The following is a 17,394-nucleotide window of genomic DNA, read 5'->3' on the forward strand; positions in this document are numbered from 1 at the left end:
CGTTTATCCCTCTCCGTACCTTCAGACGTTTATCCCTCTCCGTACCTTCAGATGTTTTTCTCTATCTGTACCTTTAGACGTTTATCCCTCTCTGTACTTTCAGATGTTTATCCCTCTCCGTACCTGCAGACGTTTATCCCTCTCTGTACCTTCTGACGTTTATCCCTCTCTGTACCTTCTGACGTTTACCCCCCTCTCTGTACCTTCTGACGTTTATCCCTCTCAGTATTAAGATTATAAGATTATAATCTTGACGTCCAGTGTGTGACTTGTTTTCCTGACTGTTAATCTTTTATCAACTGACTGTTTCTTTCTCTCAACTATAGGTTCTATATTGCTATACCCGGGAATCGATACCTACTTAAATTAAATGGACTTTGTGCATAATTTTTTGTTTCGTTTTGTCGCTCCACTTATCAGTGACTTCACAGTTTCGTTATTTTGCGTTGAATTACTCGTCTTTTCGTTGCGTCACTGCGAAATAACGATAATAAGCGAGGGCGAAGAGAAGAGATTATCGTTCTGTCGGGGCGACAAAACGAAACAATGGAATGGTAGAAATCAGCCAACATAATATTCCTATGTTTGATGAACCTTAGTACATTTGCTGGAGTCTCATTACTTCTATTTTCCAGACCTCTATGAAGGTAAGATTTATCGTTAGGATACATGTATGTAATCTATGAATCAAAATTACAATGCTATGGGTTTGATGTGCTTTATCAGAAAATGAACTGTAAAAATACGGCATATTGACTAAAGGATGTTAAAAAACGGAAACAATAATTGTCAACATGGACAAGTTTTATTCAACGAAATATAAAACCTCCATCAAAGATTCACATAGAAAATCGACTTATTGTAACATTACGATACAAACATTGCGACTGTTTATAGTGATGACGTATAGACAGAGTCTTGTGATTCGTACGAACGTAGTTTTGATAACATTCCATCACTGACGTCGAATGATTTCACCACCTGATGTGGAACCGGGCGACCATCACTTTCTTCAGTCGTGTCAGATTCAGAGAGGAAAGGCTGGAACATGGACAGGTAATATATATATTAATCTTAGCAGTTAGGACACGGGTAGTTTGTTTTCTGTAAGGAAACACAGTACACTGACAGTAAATGGAAAAACAAGACAAAATAAAACAAAAACAAGAAAACCTCTTAATTGTCTTTGTTGAGATTTTAACTCCTGACGTATGTATATTTAATTATATACAAAACGTCAGACATTCTGGAGTTTTTTATTAAAATTGTCATTTTTGCAAATATTATGTTGTTTACAAGATTTCAAAATTGGCAATAGTTCTTCCACCATGATGTTATCAAACAAGACATATTTTCAGATATCACACAAACCGTGTCTTCGCATTATCAATCGAACTCAATTTACTGCATTCTCATGTGTTAATATACAATGGTCACATTCTGTACGCGAGGAATTCAGTTTGGGTATATGGTATGGTATGTTAACAATATAAGATAAAATGTTGAATTATGTGTTTATAGAAATACAATGCACGAGGAATTGAAATGGTATTGCATTGTCAATAGAGGGCTACACTACCGTGCAGGTATGCGGTACTTTTGACGTCAGACACAGATTGCCGTCTGTACTAGAATTGTGGTTTTATAGACCTCTCACGATGCTGATTGAATAAACAACAGAAACAGACAGATAAACAAACAGTTAATTGTTGTTTTGTTTTTACCTTAGACGCCTTTCCGTATTTGTCGATAAGAATCTCTACACCCAACACGAGGAGACTTAGTAAACAGCCGCCACTAATGACGATGAAAATTCCACCAAGGGCGTTTAATGTCAACCCATCGCTGTTGTCAACTTCGAGGCACGTGACATTGTTGCTTTCCCACCATTTCTCTTTAAGTTTTGTAAGGAGAGTAGTGGACTGGATAGCGAGTATTCTGAAGTGGTAAACATATCATACCATCATGTAAAACAGATTACCCATGACATTTAACCAGCGTGATATGAAACGGATTATATATATAAATTGATGGAATAATATTCACACTGAAAATAACGAATATACATTGCACATGTTGATATTTCTAAATTGTTGACTTCATCACACTTGTAATATTAAACTGAAATGGAGTGACATAGTTTAAAATTAACTTTGCAAATACCCCTTGCAAACTTACGTGCTAGATATATTTTTGACAAGAGGTGAGTTTTGTGGCAAGACGAAAGCGTAAGGTTTCGCGCTGAACATCGTCCCTACTGAGAGAAGCCCGCACCGACGACTCATTTCAAACTTTATCATTGGAGTTTCATGGAACAAGACAAAGTTGCCCTCTAAGACCTTTGCGATGCCTTCCTCCGTGTTTGTAACATAGCCAGTCCGCTGCATGGACTGCCAAAGTTTGATGTATTTGTCCCCAAGTGGATAGTCCCAGACGGCATACTGTGTCAGAGCCGAGTTAGAGTCTGTTGAAAAACTAACATCCTTCCAGTAACTATAGAAACCCGCCTCGATTTTGGCCATTCTTTGGAAGTATGTCTCACCTACTGTGCCCTTTTGTACAGTGTATTGATAGGTCGACTGGGTCACCAGATCATCCAATGATTCTACTGGCGAAGCTAGACGTGATGACGTCAGGAAAGCGGCGAGGTTAGCAGTGTAAGCGCTCATTATAATCTGACAGAAGAACCAGAATCCAGCAACGACTAGACGAGTGGACGTCATGGTTGGATGATGTTGTGGACCTGTAGTGTAAAAAAAACATTGATAAGATAAACAATCAGACGAGTGGACGTCATGGATGGATGATGCTGTGGACATGTAGTATAAAATATAGATAAGATAAACAACCAGACTACTGGAGAAATAATAAGATATAAAAATACCTAATCACCTAACCAAAATTAATTACAAAAATAAAATACAAAGACGCGACATTTTATACAATGTTATACGTCGTTAAAAGCACATCAGCACGAACCTGCAATAGCCACAGACATGGCGACGAACCATAAGGAATTCTTAATAGTAAAGATCTCCTTTGAACGGTGTGCCTTGTCCTCGGTGAGATATTTGTATTTGAACCTATGGAACACACATAGGATGACGACAGTGACCACGAGTAAGGACACCCACACGCCCCATGCCAGTTCCGTGAAGACAGTGACGAACACAAACAGAGATTGTGGTTCTCTCGTGTCTTTCGTCAGGATCTGAAGTCCGGCGTAGTCGTAATATGGGGCAGTGAAGTCTATGACGGTCTCACGCTCGGCTGTCACCGATATCGGACCGGCTCCCATGTCAGCTACCTGTAATACAGTCCACGAATAATAGAACTAGATACCTTATAAGGAAATAATGAATTAAGCTGTATCATCCAGCCGTTTCGACCTTCTAGTAGATCCATACATCCAGATTTTTGAGAAACAGCAATTATGAATTAAGCTGTATCATACAGCCGTTTCGACCTTCGAGGAGATCCAGCATCCAGATTTTTGAGAAATAACAATAATGAAAACACACACAACCTTACTTTTTAATCGTAAATCCTTGAAATTGATATACTGGTAGCATTATAGTTAGTTTTAAATATCTTTTTAACTATTACAGAGGTATACCACACTGGTACAGTTGTACATCTGTATCAAAGCCGCGATATTATACCGACGCATTTAAACCCTAAATGCATGATTACTCACGAAAGAAAACAAGAAAATAACAAAACCAACAATTTTTGGAATATTTTGAAATAGTGTGGTAGGCTGTCCAAATTCCGTATAAACACATTTCAGGCAACCTGCTCTATACTCACCCCAGTTGCCACCTGTCCTATAACTCCTGTCCAGGTTCCGTTTGGCCTTAGGACCCCATATTCATTGTCAGGAACCTCATAGATCTGGTACGTAAATCCATTCCTCCTAGCCAGTTCCTGTAGGACGTCGATGCTATACCCCTCGTAGCTAATACTTCCATTATCATGTAGTACACGCTGCACAAAAGGAGGTTCCTATAATACAATATTCAGACAAACTTACTCCTCTTCCTTAAAGTATTCTACAAGAGGTCATATCTTTCATCGTGTGATCCTGGCTATTACCAGAATGCCACGCCCCACAATATATTATTTTGTTCCCTAAATGTGAAAGAGATACATAATTTTGAAATAGATTATTAGATTCAAATGATTTACTTGAGGAATGAACCTACATGAATTATTACAACTTTTAACACTGGTGGTGGCGGATGTTCAAATACATCTGGGCTTCCATATATTGTTATCTGTCCATCGGAGAACTCTCCTATCTGTAAAGATAGGTAAGTATTTCATACAATCAAACGCAGAGCAAAGGAAACTTGTCTTTTAAAATTAATCTGTAACCATAAATTCTTATATGATAGCCAATGTTACAAAGTATTATGGTAAACACTCGTCATTTAAACAGGAAAGGGCTTTATAGAAGTTAGAAAACTTGTGCCCAATCCTGCTTGTATACTTTGTACAAATAAAATATGTTTAAATCAAATTTAAACAGATAATGTAGCGTGTAGATGGTATATTTCTTAAGGAAAATAGTGGAAACACTGAGAACTTTGATTAATGATGGAATTTGTTTTGTGGACATTTTGAACATCTATCACATCTACTACGTACTATAAACTACTATAAACATTTTCATATTAACACAGTTTTCGAGATTAACAGCAAATCTTGTTTTGTTAAAGAAAGAAATATCTGTCACATTGTTTTCGGCAGATAACAGATAAGATATAAATACCTACCAATGTAGAATACTTATATGACGTGTACTTTGATATGCTTACAGATGGCTGATGGGACGAAGCGTACCATCGAAAAAATTCCTGCAAAAGATCATTCATATCAATCAAAGTTTTAAAAAGAATTAAACGGGATGCACAAGACATACGAATGATCTTTTTTCAAACTACACGATATTATTTCACGCCAATATTTATAATTTTTTCTTCTGGTTTCAGAGATCAATAAGCACTGGATGTGATACTCTTTCCTTGAAAGTGTCATAAAATTTACACAATCGAAATTTGGTATCAATATAATTAAATAAGTAGTTTTCAGATGATACAAAGTCTGATGACTGCCACTATACAACAAATAATCTGACCACACATGGATATTGTACAAATTTTACATACCTAAATATTTACCATTTAAGTTGCCTTCCTTTTCAAACACTATTTAAATTACCTCACATTTTGATCAAAATGAATATAACCAGAATATCAATTATAGATGGTTACCATGTTTGTATAGCTTGCCGTGGCGTTCACACCTTCCATTGTCTTTATCGCACCTTTGATGAACTGTAGAGCATCCATCCAAAGAGGCTGGAAAATGAATCGTCTTTATTACTTTTTTTATCAGGAAAGTATAGATAAATATCGATAAAGGTGTTATTTACACTTCCATTAAATATGATTATTATTTATAAGTAAAGCATATACCTAAATATTACCCACATTCGTGAAATATATTTGTTTTTACTGATGGCATGATTAAATACACTCTTAGATATCAAAATAGTACTGTACGTTGTATTGCTTAAAACAGACTTTAGACATTTGAACTTTCTGAACACTTTAAAAAAAATTTGACAAACTTAGCTCGTTCATGGAAATAGTTGGGATCAATATCAGTGTGGTAATTTCACGAAATGCTGGTCTTGATAAGGGTACAAACCACTTCCTATACAAATCTAGTTTCTCTAACTGTTTATAGTTTCATATCATTTTTTCATTCCTGTCCGTTTATTATACACTAACTTATTGATTAATTACTTGATTGGTGTTAAAAGTTTATCAGTTTCACTTCCTAATTAGAAATTCTGATAGCATTGAGTACACTCTTTATTTATCATTATCGCTAATTTAGTAGTATCATTGTAACAAATGTTTATTTCACAAATTAAATTGATGATATTAAAAAATCAGTTCATGACATACTTAATTCAATTTGCTTCATTAGTACTAAATAGACGCCCCATAGTGATAAAGAAAGTCACTACTTACATCCATGCTTTATAAAGACTTCCTTACCGTTCTTTTGTCTGATGTGTTCTTCTGATGTATACAAATATACGACATGTTTAGATGTCCTGGACAGGTGTCAGAATCCGTAGGTATTAGAATCCATTCATTATTTAACAGTCTGACTCTTTGTTCCATCTATAGATACATAACATTGTTAGGATAGTGACTTCATATACTATTATAATCATATCTGACGGAAAATCTTGTGGTGAAACAAAAGGCCTTAACACCAATATCTTTATTATTATCAATAGTAATTATTAATATTAATAATTATTAATAGTGTTTGTGCGAATGACGCCCACCTTACAATTTACAACATTTTCATTTTTCTTTTTAAATATATTGTCTGTTGATTGAGACAAACATAAAAAAAACTATCCAAAAGCTCCACAAATTTCAAATTGCTGTTATCTTAATCATTAATCTGCATCCCATGTTTTAAACTCACCTCATTAAAGAAATTCAGAATCTTTGAATAAGACGCTAGTATGATTACTCGTCTCACATTTATTAGTAAGCGTCTCGATGTTTTATTCTCTAATATTAGTTCCTGGATATTGTATATCATTATTTTAGTCTCAATGTTATTCTTCGACTCCAGTATGCTGGGATCCAGTTCTGTGAAAAGAAGAGTTTAGCTCTCACAAAATGAGGTAAAAGCAGACTGTTACGTTTGAAATGCGAACTGGACGTGTTCAGGTTGCAATGAAATTCTTTGTCGCTAAAATATTTATTGGCTGCAACGTCCTTGCATCAGCCAAGGTCAAAGATATCAAAAATAGACTAGAAGCCCACTTTTATTCACTCCTACAAACCTGCAGTGAAACGCAGCAGACCCTATTCTTTAGCTCTGGGATGTCCCTCTAAACAGAGGGCATGTGAGAAACTATCCCCAATGAACAAAGAGTGCCCCACAATTAGTTGCCTTTTACGACAAGCAGTGATACATCAGATATATTCTTTCCCTGTCACGTGCACGTCAAGGGTACTAAATACCAATAAGATATTAACTTGGTAAGGATATCTCATGTAGAAAAAGTATGTCTTAAGTCCATGTAGAAATTGAAACACAAGCTCAAACTAAAGACTTTCATTAAGCGAAAGAGCTTGATGGAGGCTTAGTTAGTTTATACATTGTATATATATATTGTATAAATAACACATTAAACACAACTTTACCATGGCCTGAATCCAGAAGAAGCAGTGTAGCTCCAGCTGCAGTTCTTCCTATATCAAACATGTGTATGACTGAATTTAAAATATTGTACATGGATGGACGAAATGTGATTGGACGGCAATCTGATGATGTGTCACAAGACGATATGAGGTAGGGTATGTTGTTCGTCATTGCTGCTCGGCACTTCAGCAAGTCATTTATTGCTGTCAAATCCAGCGCAATTTTCCAAGCAATGAAGTCATCGGTCTGTTTGTCTGCAACAAACCAGTGTCACGAGTTATGTATGTATATAGCCTGGTAGTGGATACAGTTACATCACGACACCCTTATCCAACACGCGCACTTTACAGAACGAAACCTTTGTAGTTTGTATTAGTTAAGACATTTCTGTATATACTACAGTACTGCCTCTGAAGCCTTTTTAAAATGAAAGGGATAGAAATTGACGATATACATACACTTCATTAATATCTGTGATTAAAAAAAATACATTTTGAAATAATCAGATAATGTAAAAGAAACAAAATGCTTGGTTCAAATAAACATAACAATAGTAAATACATTAAAGACATAAACTCAATATTTCAACCCTTTCAGCAGCCAATTAAATGTGCACTGAAGTCATTCGAACTCGACCATTCAGATTACACGACACACTTTTAAGTTATGTTCTGACCAAATATCAGATCAGTCCATATTTTATAAATGTTTCACGATAAGGAATCTGTTGAAATCTTGTTTAAGTGAGTAAATTTTCGCATAATCAGAAGGAATTTAAAATAATATTTACTAGTACACATACCCAGACGGAGTTTAAAATAATGTTTATTATGTTCACATACCAAAGAAATCATGATCGAGCGCAGTGTGCTTGTTTGTAAAATGAAGGAAAACAGGTGTCTCCAGTGTTTGTGTCCAGGAGGCCACTTCGTCCTCCATCAACATCCTGATGAAGTTCGTTTCATTACCCCAGTCGTCAAACACAAAAGTATCTGAGGAAATAAAAACAATCGAATTTAGTCACTCTTATATTTTGATATCAGATAGCCCTTAAAGGTATCAACATACCCATTGTATCTGGATTAAAGTTGAACAATTAACCATGTCCTTTATTTAGATACAATCATTTACCTTGTGTAATCTGTCTTTAAAATATTTTGTCATGTTAATCAATATGAAACTGTCTTTCACAAAAGCAGTACAATTTTGTCAACGCATGGACACAAAATAAATCTAACATAACATACAGTCATTCTAATGATTATACCTTAAGATTGATATAAATAGTAAAACCTACAGAAATCTGAACTTCAATAATGTAAAGTAAAGGGATTAAGTTAAACGAGCACAATGAGAATGGCAGCACGTGCTCGTAAACACAATACATTATAGTGTTAGCTTTAATAGTGATAACTCGTTATGGATATAGTTATTGTTGTGATATATATTGGTTGATGTTCCTGATATTGTTGTGTATGGATCATTTGTCAGTGTAAAATATCCCTATTGTTTTGTCAATAATTTGGTTTTAACGTAGAAAAAAAGCAAAAACAGAAGAGCATATTATGTAACAAATGAAGGACTAGAAGGAATCACGTAGGAATGTGTGTGTTTTAAATGAGGAAAGAAACTGATGTATAAGTGATCCAACATGGATGGCATTTCCTCAGTGTTTTCCTCTTTTACAACTGAAATAAAGTTTGCCTAGAGCCAGGTGAAAAATTCATGCAACACGCCGTCTCAACTGTAGGGAATATCAAACTCTAAAATAAAGTTAGATCGTTTACAGATATTGTAAAAACGATATTGAAGAACGGACTACTTGCGTTCTTGTGTTGTTTATCAGTTTAGTTGATACAACAGAACGTCTTGTGTTGCCAGTGAGGAAAGGAAAGTTTACAAAGCAGAAATTTAATGATGTCACTAATGAGAAAATGAACATCAACACAGTATAAAGTCTATGTTAATAATTAAGAAAGGAAAACTAACACATCAAAGTGTTAAAGTGTCACCATTGAGAAAAGGAAAGTTCACACGGCAGAAAAATTCTGAAGTTGCTACTGAGGAAAGGAAAGTTAACACAGTAGTAAGTTTTTTATTATCTAAAATGTTTTAAAAGCTGACTGTCTTCATCGTATTCCTTGCTGACTACACTTCTTGTATCCATTATCTGTCCCATTAAAACATTGGTAATCTTTGAATTTTCAATGAAAGTAATAATTACATATTAGTTCTTAAATGAGTTTTCATATCAGATTTATAAGACATGTTTCTTAATTAATTGACATTTTTAAAGGTTTTCAAGTAAAAATAATGAGGACAAAATCAAACCTGATATTCAAGTGATGACGTAACGTATATAATGACATCACAATCGATTTCTGAATTCGCAGCCAATAAAAAACGCTCCCAGGTATATTGTACTAGTGTATTACATTGGCGAATTGACTGGACTATTATGTTATAATAGTGTTATGGAAAAAATAGCCACAGGGAAATATCTTTAGCAACATACAGTGTTTAGGAAATCACCTGTTAAAATAGACAACACACACTGCCGTTAAGTCATCAGAAAACAAAGTTTTAAGTCATCAGATTGACTTACACATACAAACATATATTGTAAAATGATTAAGAATAAACAATACCGGTTATGAAAACAACACATTGATATGCGGATGGCAGTAATGAATACTAAAACGTTTACCTATTCGTAATGAGGAAATACCGCTACATGTCATCCACAACAGCAACATTAACAGTCCACAAACAAATGGTGTCCACGTGGGTAGCATTCGGCTGATCCTTATTCTCCTGCGCTCCTTTGTGGGCTGATCATGTCTTCCTGAAATCAAACATGTAAATACATTTACTGATGATGAAAACCTATCGCACCCGTGTCAGCAGCCGTCACGTTTATCGACCGTACACCTGTCAAGGTATAATGAGCATATCCATTTAATGTTTGTGTGGGTTAAATACACTGATTTTCATTGTGCTGTATCAAGTGTGGTAAGGAAATATAAAATGTATAATCCATGGTGTAATTAAGTGAACAACATAGAAATAGCGTAATGTATTGTGTAATGTAATGTAAATTATGATCGTTGTGTAATGTAATGTAAATTATGATCGTTGTGTAATGTAATGTAAATTATAATCGTGTGTAATGTAATGTAAATTATAATCGTTGTTGTGTAATGTAAATTATAATCGTTGTGTAATGTAATGTAAATTATAATAGTTGTTGTGTAATGTAATGTAAATTATAATCGTTGTTGTGTAATGTTATGTAAATTATAATCGTTGTTGTGTAATGCAATGTAAAATATAATCGTAGTGTTATGTTATGTAAAGTATAATCGTTGTGTAATGTAATGTAAATTATAATCGTTGTTGTGTAATGTTATGTAAATTATAATCGTTGTTGTGTAATGTTATGTAAATTATAATCGTTGTGTAATGTTATGTAAATTATAATCGTTGTTGTGTAATGTTATGTAAATTATAATCGTTGTTGTGTAATGTTATGTAAATTATAATCGTTGTTGTGTAATGTTATGTAAATTATAATCGTTGTGTAATGTTATGTAAATTATAATCGTTGTTGTGTAATGTTATGTAAATTATAATCGTTGTTGTGTAATGCAATGTAAAATATAATCGTAGTGTTATGTTATGTAAAGTATAATCGTTGTGTAATGTAATGTAAAATATGATCGTTGTGTAATGTAATGTAAAATATGATCGCTGTATAATGTAATGCAAAATATGATCGTTGTGTAATGTAATGTAAAATATGATCGTTGTGTAATGTAATATTAAATATACCTGATAATTTAATAGAAGGACGAACCAGCTGTATGATGCAGTTGAATTCATTCTTGGCTTTACTGTATCAAACTATCAATTATTCACTTCTTTGTCTCTTGTACAAACTTTCCAACACATACAGAAAAAAACACTAATTTGTGTATATGTAATTACAATTAGTGAACCATTTATACTTAATCATCTTTTTTTAATTCATACAAATAAGCATACATTCACCAGAATTCTGATGAAACAATGCGCTAGTTTGTCTCCATTGTTCACCATTCATAATACATCTGGCAGGGGTCTGTTCAGGCAATAAGTATTATGAAAATCCATAGGATTGCTGAATATTAGAAAATCTACTGTTATTTACTAATGAAATCTGCATTGTAATGACTTCAAATCCATACAGTGTCTTATTCAAAAAAAACTAATAGGATTGCTTTATCTGCAAATTGACTTGGACTGGATTTAAAAATAACAAAATAATTCAATTATATAATACAAAGGCTTACTGAATTATACCTGCAGTGTTTTGAATACTTTTGTATCAGTACAATAACTGGCAATTCAGATTAATTGTGAACTAATCAGTGATATAAAATTATCAATAGTGAGTTTGATTACAAAAGAATAATATAAAACAGCATATTTCTCAATATAAATCTACAATGAAATAACTAGTACCAATGTGTCAGGATCTGGGGAGACAAAAACAAGAAATAAATAGGAAATCGGTAGACAACAAACGAAATTGATTATGGCTGGTTCACCGACATGGAAGGAATACTAGGTAAGCTTAGTGTGTTAGGAACGTCCATAGCTGTATATATGTTAATAACTTCTTGATAAATACAACCTGTCATGGTGAAGAGCAGCTTCGAACTTACTGGTACGTTCAAGGTCAAATAGATACACAAAGTAAGCCATAATGACCTTTGATCTACTAAACAGATTGAAAAAAATCTAAGGAAAAACAAACAGACAATAATGAGGACTTATATATTTTTCTCCTTTTTTGTTATTTAGTTATTTAAAAGGATTGAATGACTGTACATATCGAGTTATATAAAGGAGTATGGTGAGGAACGTGAAGATTGGATCGTAAGTATGATTACTCTGAAACAAATAATGAAATGCTCCTAGATAACGTGCGACTATGAAATGTCCATCAAACGGGAAATTGGCTCGTACAGATGGAGCGATTAGATTGGTGTTAAATTATACCCTCCTTGATAGCTTGATAACAAAAAAGATGACAAAACGTTAATAATAGCTGAAGTATCATTTGTCATGCAATAATATTCAACAGAGAAAATGTCGGACATCATGGGTAGATACCGATCGAATATAGGGGCAAGCTTGGTGTGAAGTTGTCATTTATTCGTTGCGTGACCAATCCGTTCAATTAAAATAAGATATCTCATTTCACTTGGTGCCCCGTTAGTACAGTTAGTATGAATTGATTGGTATTTAAAATAGACTGAGCCATGATGACGGGGACGATGTCCAGTTCAGTGTTTGTCCATTGTTCCATTAGTATTAGTAAAGATAACTCAGAACAATACAGTGTAGTAATGAAACGAAGATATCATTTACGCAGAGTTAGGTTTAATGAAACGAAGATATCATTTACGCAGAGTTAGGTTTAATGAAACGAAGATATCATTTACGCAGAGTTAGGTTTAATGAAACGAAGATATCATTTACGCAGAGTTAGGTTTAATGAAACGAAGATATCATTTACGCAGAGTTAGGTTTAATGAAACGAAGATATCATTTACGCAGAGTTAGGTTTAATGAAACGAAGATATCATTTACGCAGAATTAGGTTTTACGAAAGCTTTTTCCCAAAAGACGACAAGGAAATATTGACATATCAACGATAACTTAAATTAGAAATCAAACTTGATGGAACTACATTTGACCTCATGACCTTTAGATGATACGTTGATGTTGCATTTATTCTTCACCATACATGCTTTCCACCTTATGTAACCTATCAGAAAACTGGAGGTCAAACGTATACAGATAGAGAAGAGTGTTAGATAACGGGAAGGTGAACACGCTCCGTAGTTTTTCACGCAATATATGTTCTTAATCGTTGATTATAAAACAGAAATGAACAGTTAAATAATCAGCATCAATCGAATGGTCATTAAGATGGCGTCTTTCTTCTGTTTCTTCTAAATGTTATCAGCACAATTGAAAAAAAAATACTTTTTGATTTTTGATGTTTGATGGTAAGTATCTGCATGTCGACGATTAAACATTCGTTTCGTTGTTTAGTTTTGGGAACTGAAGCATGTGTTCAATTGCATGTATTCGCCTTAGAGCTATCAACACACACACGTTCTGTTGTTAATATTAATTATTATCTTGAGGAATAATCAATAAATCGAACAGAGTGAGGCGACAGCAAATGAATGTCATTGTGAGACGGGTCACAACATCTACTGCTATCTGTCGACAGGTCAATACGATCTGACACTTCCAAGGTTGTTCAGTGCAAATATTGACAACCTATACCTGGACTAAACATTGACAGGTAATTTCTTAATGAAATCAACAACAAATATTTCTCACACATCCGCCTGTAGGCGTTTGTGATCTCAACTGAGATGTTGTTGTCAATTCATGTATTAACACCTGTCTGCTTTCATCGTATAGATAATTTAAAATCGATATAGAAGACGAATTCTACATATCTTTGTATTTTACTTTTCTCCTACATTTTGTCTAATATTCATTAGCTTTTGATTGCCGTGTTACCTATAGCTACCTATTAACTGATAACAAATTGTTTCTCTCTTTCATTGTTTTCTTTCTTTGAAATGCCAATGCAGACTTTTTCTCTTCCGTAATATGCTATACTGGTTCCGGCTTCAACACTAGTCATCACTTAACAAGGTACGATGTAAACAGATAAAGAAGAAAAAACATGCATTTTCCTTCGTTAAGTCTTTAATCCTGATGTTGGCATATAATGGTTTCATGTCAGCCTCTTAGTCTCCTCAATAAATAACGGAACAAAATCGATACAGCAAGATATACATACCTGGATATTGTTTATTAATAGTTGTAATGATTATGCTCACTTACCTATTGTTGCCTTAAACATACATAATTATTTTTGTATTTAAGAAAGTTTATAATGAGGAAAAGCTTTTAAGGAGTATTCCTTATAATTACGCAGATCCTATGTCATGATTTATATCTAAATGCTTATCTTTACTCCTGATGATTGCATCATGTATAATGTATGGTTCATAGTCATATGACTCCATTGTTTCCCTCAAACAAGTTAAACTTAAGGTGCATTTATAGTTATATTGTTATGTGAATGTGAAATAAGTTAAAAGTTCGTCTACAGAGTAGAGGTCATAGACTCAAAGTCCTTCTACAGAGTAGAGGTCATAAACTTAAAGTCCTTCTACAGAGTAGAGGTCATAGACTCAAAGTACTTCTACCGAGTAGAGATCATTGACATAATGCATCTACAGAGTAGACGGACGTCATGGGTTTAAAGTCCATATACAGAGTAGAGGTCATGGGCTTAAAATCCTTCAATAGTTTAGAGGTCATAGATTTAAAGTCCGTCTACAGAGTAGGAGTCCACAAGAGAGATTCTTGGGAATTCTATCAATGTGTTATAACTTATAACATAAAAAGAAACTCATTAGAGTCGTTTTTTTCTCGGGTCAAACACTGGAGAAAATTTCAACATCTTATTTCGTTATGTTGTTTTAATAGAAATATGTGATATCGATTTTAATTGACAAAACTATGAATTAAGTTTATCAAGGTTTTAAATATTTACTAATTAAATAAATCAATAGTATAATACGGGGTCTTTTCATGTGACAAAGATTTATCACTACTTCCTTGTGGTTTTGCCTGACCATAGCTTTCTTAAGATTGTTGACTACCTCCTTAATGTTCTTCTGTATGTTGTATATTGAACTGATATGACTTTAATACCATATCAATATAGAATAATCTCATTTGATTAAATGACCTCTCGATGACTTTGTATTAAACAATGATAATACAATAAATACAATACTGTAGTAGTCACTTACTGCTACAATACAGACAATCGATTGGATAATGAAATGAAAACTAGGTAAAGGTTTTGACAAGCGGCACCAAACTGACATCTCATAATAAATATTTTTAAACGGTCACATAAATATTTGATCTTTATTTATCACTTCAATGCTACAGAATAACAGAGGAGATCTATTATTGACCGCTCTTTACATAAACTGTATTATGATTTCATGACCTATCGAGTTTAGACATCACAGAGGTGCTACATTCAACACGAAAGTGGACGGACTTGTCCTTTAGAGGGACTCTGCCGAACTGGAGCCAACAGCCATTTGTAAACAATGTACCTGCTGTTCTAGATATTACGTACTATTAAATTTGTTTACACATTGTTAATTAGCCAATTAGTGAGGTATGCTTTAACACTCTATGTGCTGCTTGCACTAAATTGACCTAGGGTATGCTGTAATGACCACAACAACATTACTAAATGAACAAATTGTACACTCGCTCCATTTTCAATTACGAAATTGTTGGAATTAAAGAAACATCAAATGCCAATCTGATGTACACACTACTGGCGGTAATGGTATTGTTATTGTATTGGATAGTTAGGCACGGGTATTTCCCGTGTATCAACTTCAATCATGCCAAGCGCTAATTTATCGCATTTAGCCCATCATCGAAGCTTATTTATCATCTATTGGATGGCATGATCTGATCATAGATTTCCTCATCTTCTCAAGTAGGGAATTACGACCTCTCGTGACACAGATAGACAGGATTTTCGTGACAAGGTTTAATGCATTATGAGATTGTATCTGAATTTGCTACAAATGGTTTTCAATTGAAAAAACGTGTTTAAGTCAGAACGGTTCCTCGTCCTTTATCTCAGATCATCAAAGCAAACGCAATGCATTTTGCTCTTTTAGAAATATGTGACAGGGATTTTTATTAAGGTTGATGATGACTATAGTATAAAAGTTCTTATAACACAACCAGATTTGAGTGTATTATCTACTTGTTGTGTTATATGAACTTTTATTCTCTGTGAAAGGAACTTCTATTTTACGTTTTCTCGGGAAGTAATCCCATTGTTACATTGTATAGATTTATGACTATATATATGTATTTAAAACCAATGAAGTATTCATAAATCCATGGGTCAGCCAGCATGTGAACATGCTTGTTTTGGGGCAATATTTTGCTCGGCAATTGATAATTGTCCCTTGTTCAAACCGACGAAACATGAATGGGTTCTGATAATTGTGTCGTTATGATTACTAAACTGTAAGATCTCTCACTTTATTTTCCAGTTAGAAATGGTGACGAAAGAAAGTAATCAGAACACAATATATGCCCACAAATATTCCTTAGACCCTTATCAGAAGATTTAGGTAAAACACAGTGAAAAGAAATATTATACCCTAAATCAGTGAACTGACTAGAAGCTTTAGAGTATAGGATATATATATATAAAGGATTTCTATGTATGTTTTATAGCAGTCTGTAGCCCAGTTTGAGTTACCAAGGTACTAGATAGGCACATATCCTAAACATTTAGGTAAAATGTGATACTGATAATAACCATAATATACATAAACAAGAATGTGGGCCAAAATTAAGGCATTGACATAATTAGTGTAATCAGTCCCCTTCTTACAAAATGCGTTGGATGTTTATCATAATATTACTTTCTACATATACAATTTCCGACAAGATACCTTAATCCCTGGCATTGGTGATATCAACTGCAGAGTTGTTTTTCCTTTGAGTTTCAAATGCTTTGTTGTTTATAAAGATGCAGTTTGAATAAAAATCCTCAAATTAAAAACATGTTAATTACAACCAAATTACATTTCTTTGTTGGTTGAAGAATTATACGTTATTCAGTTCACATTGTCTCCTTTGATATTTTACCAAAGTGTTGTCTTGATCCTTAAAATTACAAAGGTGATGTATATCATGTTTTTGGATAGATTGCTGTTTGAAATGCTACTGTAAAGGTTGGATATTAAACAAAACTCATTATCTTAATGAACATGGTACCGTATATTACTTCAAGGTTCAGATTATCTGTATATACAAAGACTTAAAACGACGTGAGATGAAAAACTGTACAGAAAGGCCATCACTACTGGTAATTCTACAAGGAATTAACTCTTAAATTAACATTACTGACCCACTAATTATGCGACAGGGAACACATTTTTATGCCAATTACTCTGTAATCAACCAGAAAATTATCATTTGCCTCAAATTGCGACAGTTTTAAGAAAA

The 17,394-nt window shown here is 33.8% G+C and overlaps 1 protein-coding gene across 1 annotated transcript; it reads right to left on the reverse strand.

Moving 5' to 3' along the window:
• Positions 1-891: 891 nt before the first annotated feature.
• LOC132555742 (ionotropic receptor 25a-like) lies at positions 892-11,991 on the reverse strand. Its single transcript, XM_060220104.1, has 13 exons — positions 11,952-11,991; positions 9,953-10,090; positions 8,088-8,237; positions 6,517-6,686; positions 6,072-6,200; positions 5,277-5,363; positions 4,779-4,859; positions 4,206-4,301; positions 3,811-4,005; positions 2,980-3,307; positions 2,179-2,743; positions 1,725-1,938; positions 892-1,041 (listed from the first exon to the last, which is right to left on the reverse strand). The coding sequence occupies exons 1-13, from the start codon at positions 11,989-11,991 to the stop codon at positions 892-894; spliced, it is 2,343 nt and encodes a 780-aa protein (XP_060076087.1).
• Positions 11,992-17,394: the final 5,403 nt, after the last annotated feature.

The sequence above is a fragment of the Ylistrum balloti genome, unplaced genomic scaffold (genome assembly GCF_031769215.1).
Source record: "Ylistrum balloti isolate Yb309-2 unplaced genomic scaffold, AGI_CSIRO_Ybal_v1 Utg370512, whole genome shotgun sequence".
NCBI lineage: Eukaryota > Metazoa > Mollusca > Bivalvia > Pectinida > Pectinidae > Ylistrum > Ylistrum balloti.

Bases quoted from the DNA above. Each gene is read 5' to 3' on its own strand.
- LOC132555742 (XM_060220104.1), bottom strand. From the start codon at position 11,991: ATGGCTTACTTTGTGTATCTATTTGACCTTGAACGTACCA. The intron at 4,302-4,778 runs GTAGGTATTTAT...CTATCTTTACAG, and splicing joins CATATAAGTATTCTACATTG to ATAGGAGAGTTCTCCGATGG. The intron at 3,308-3,810 runs GTGAGTATAGAG...ACTGTATTACAG, and splicing joins TAGGACAGGTGGCAACTGGG to GTAGCTGACATGGGAGCCGG.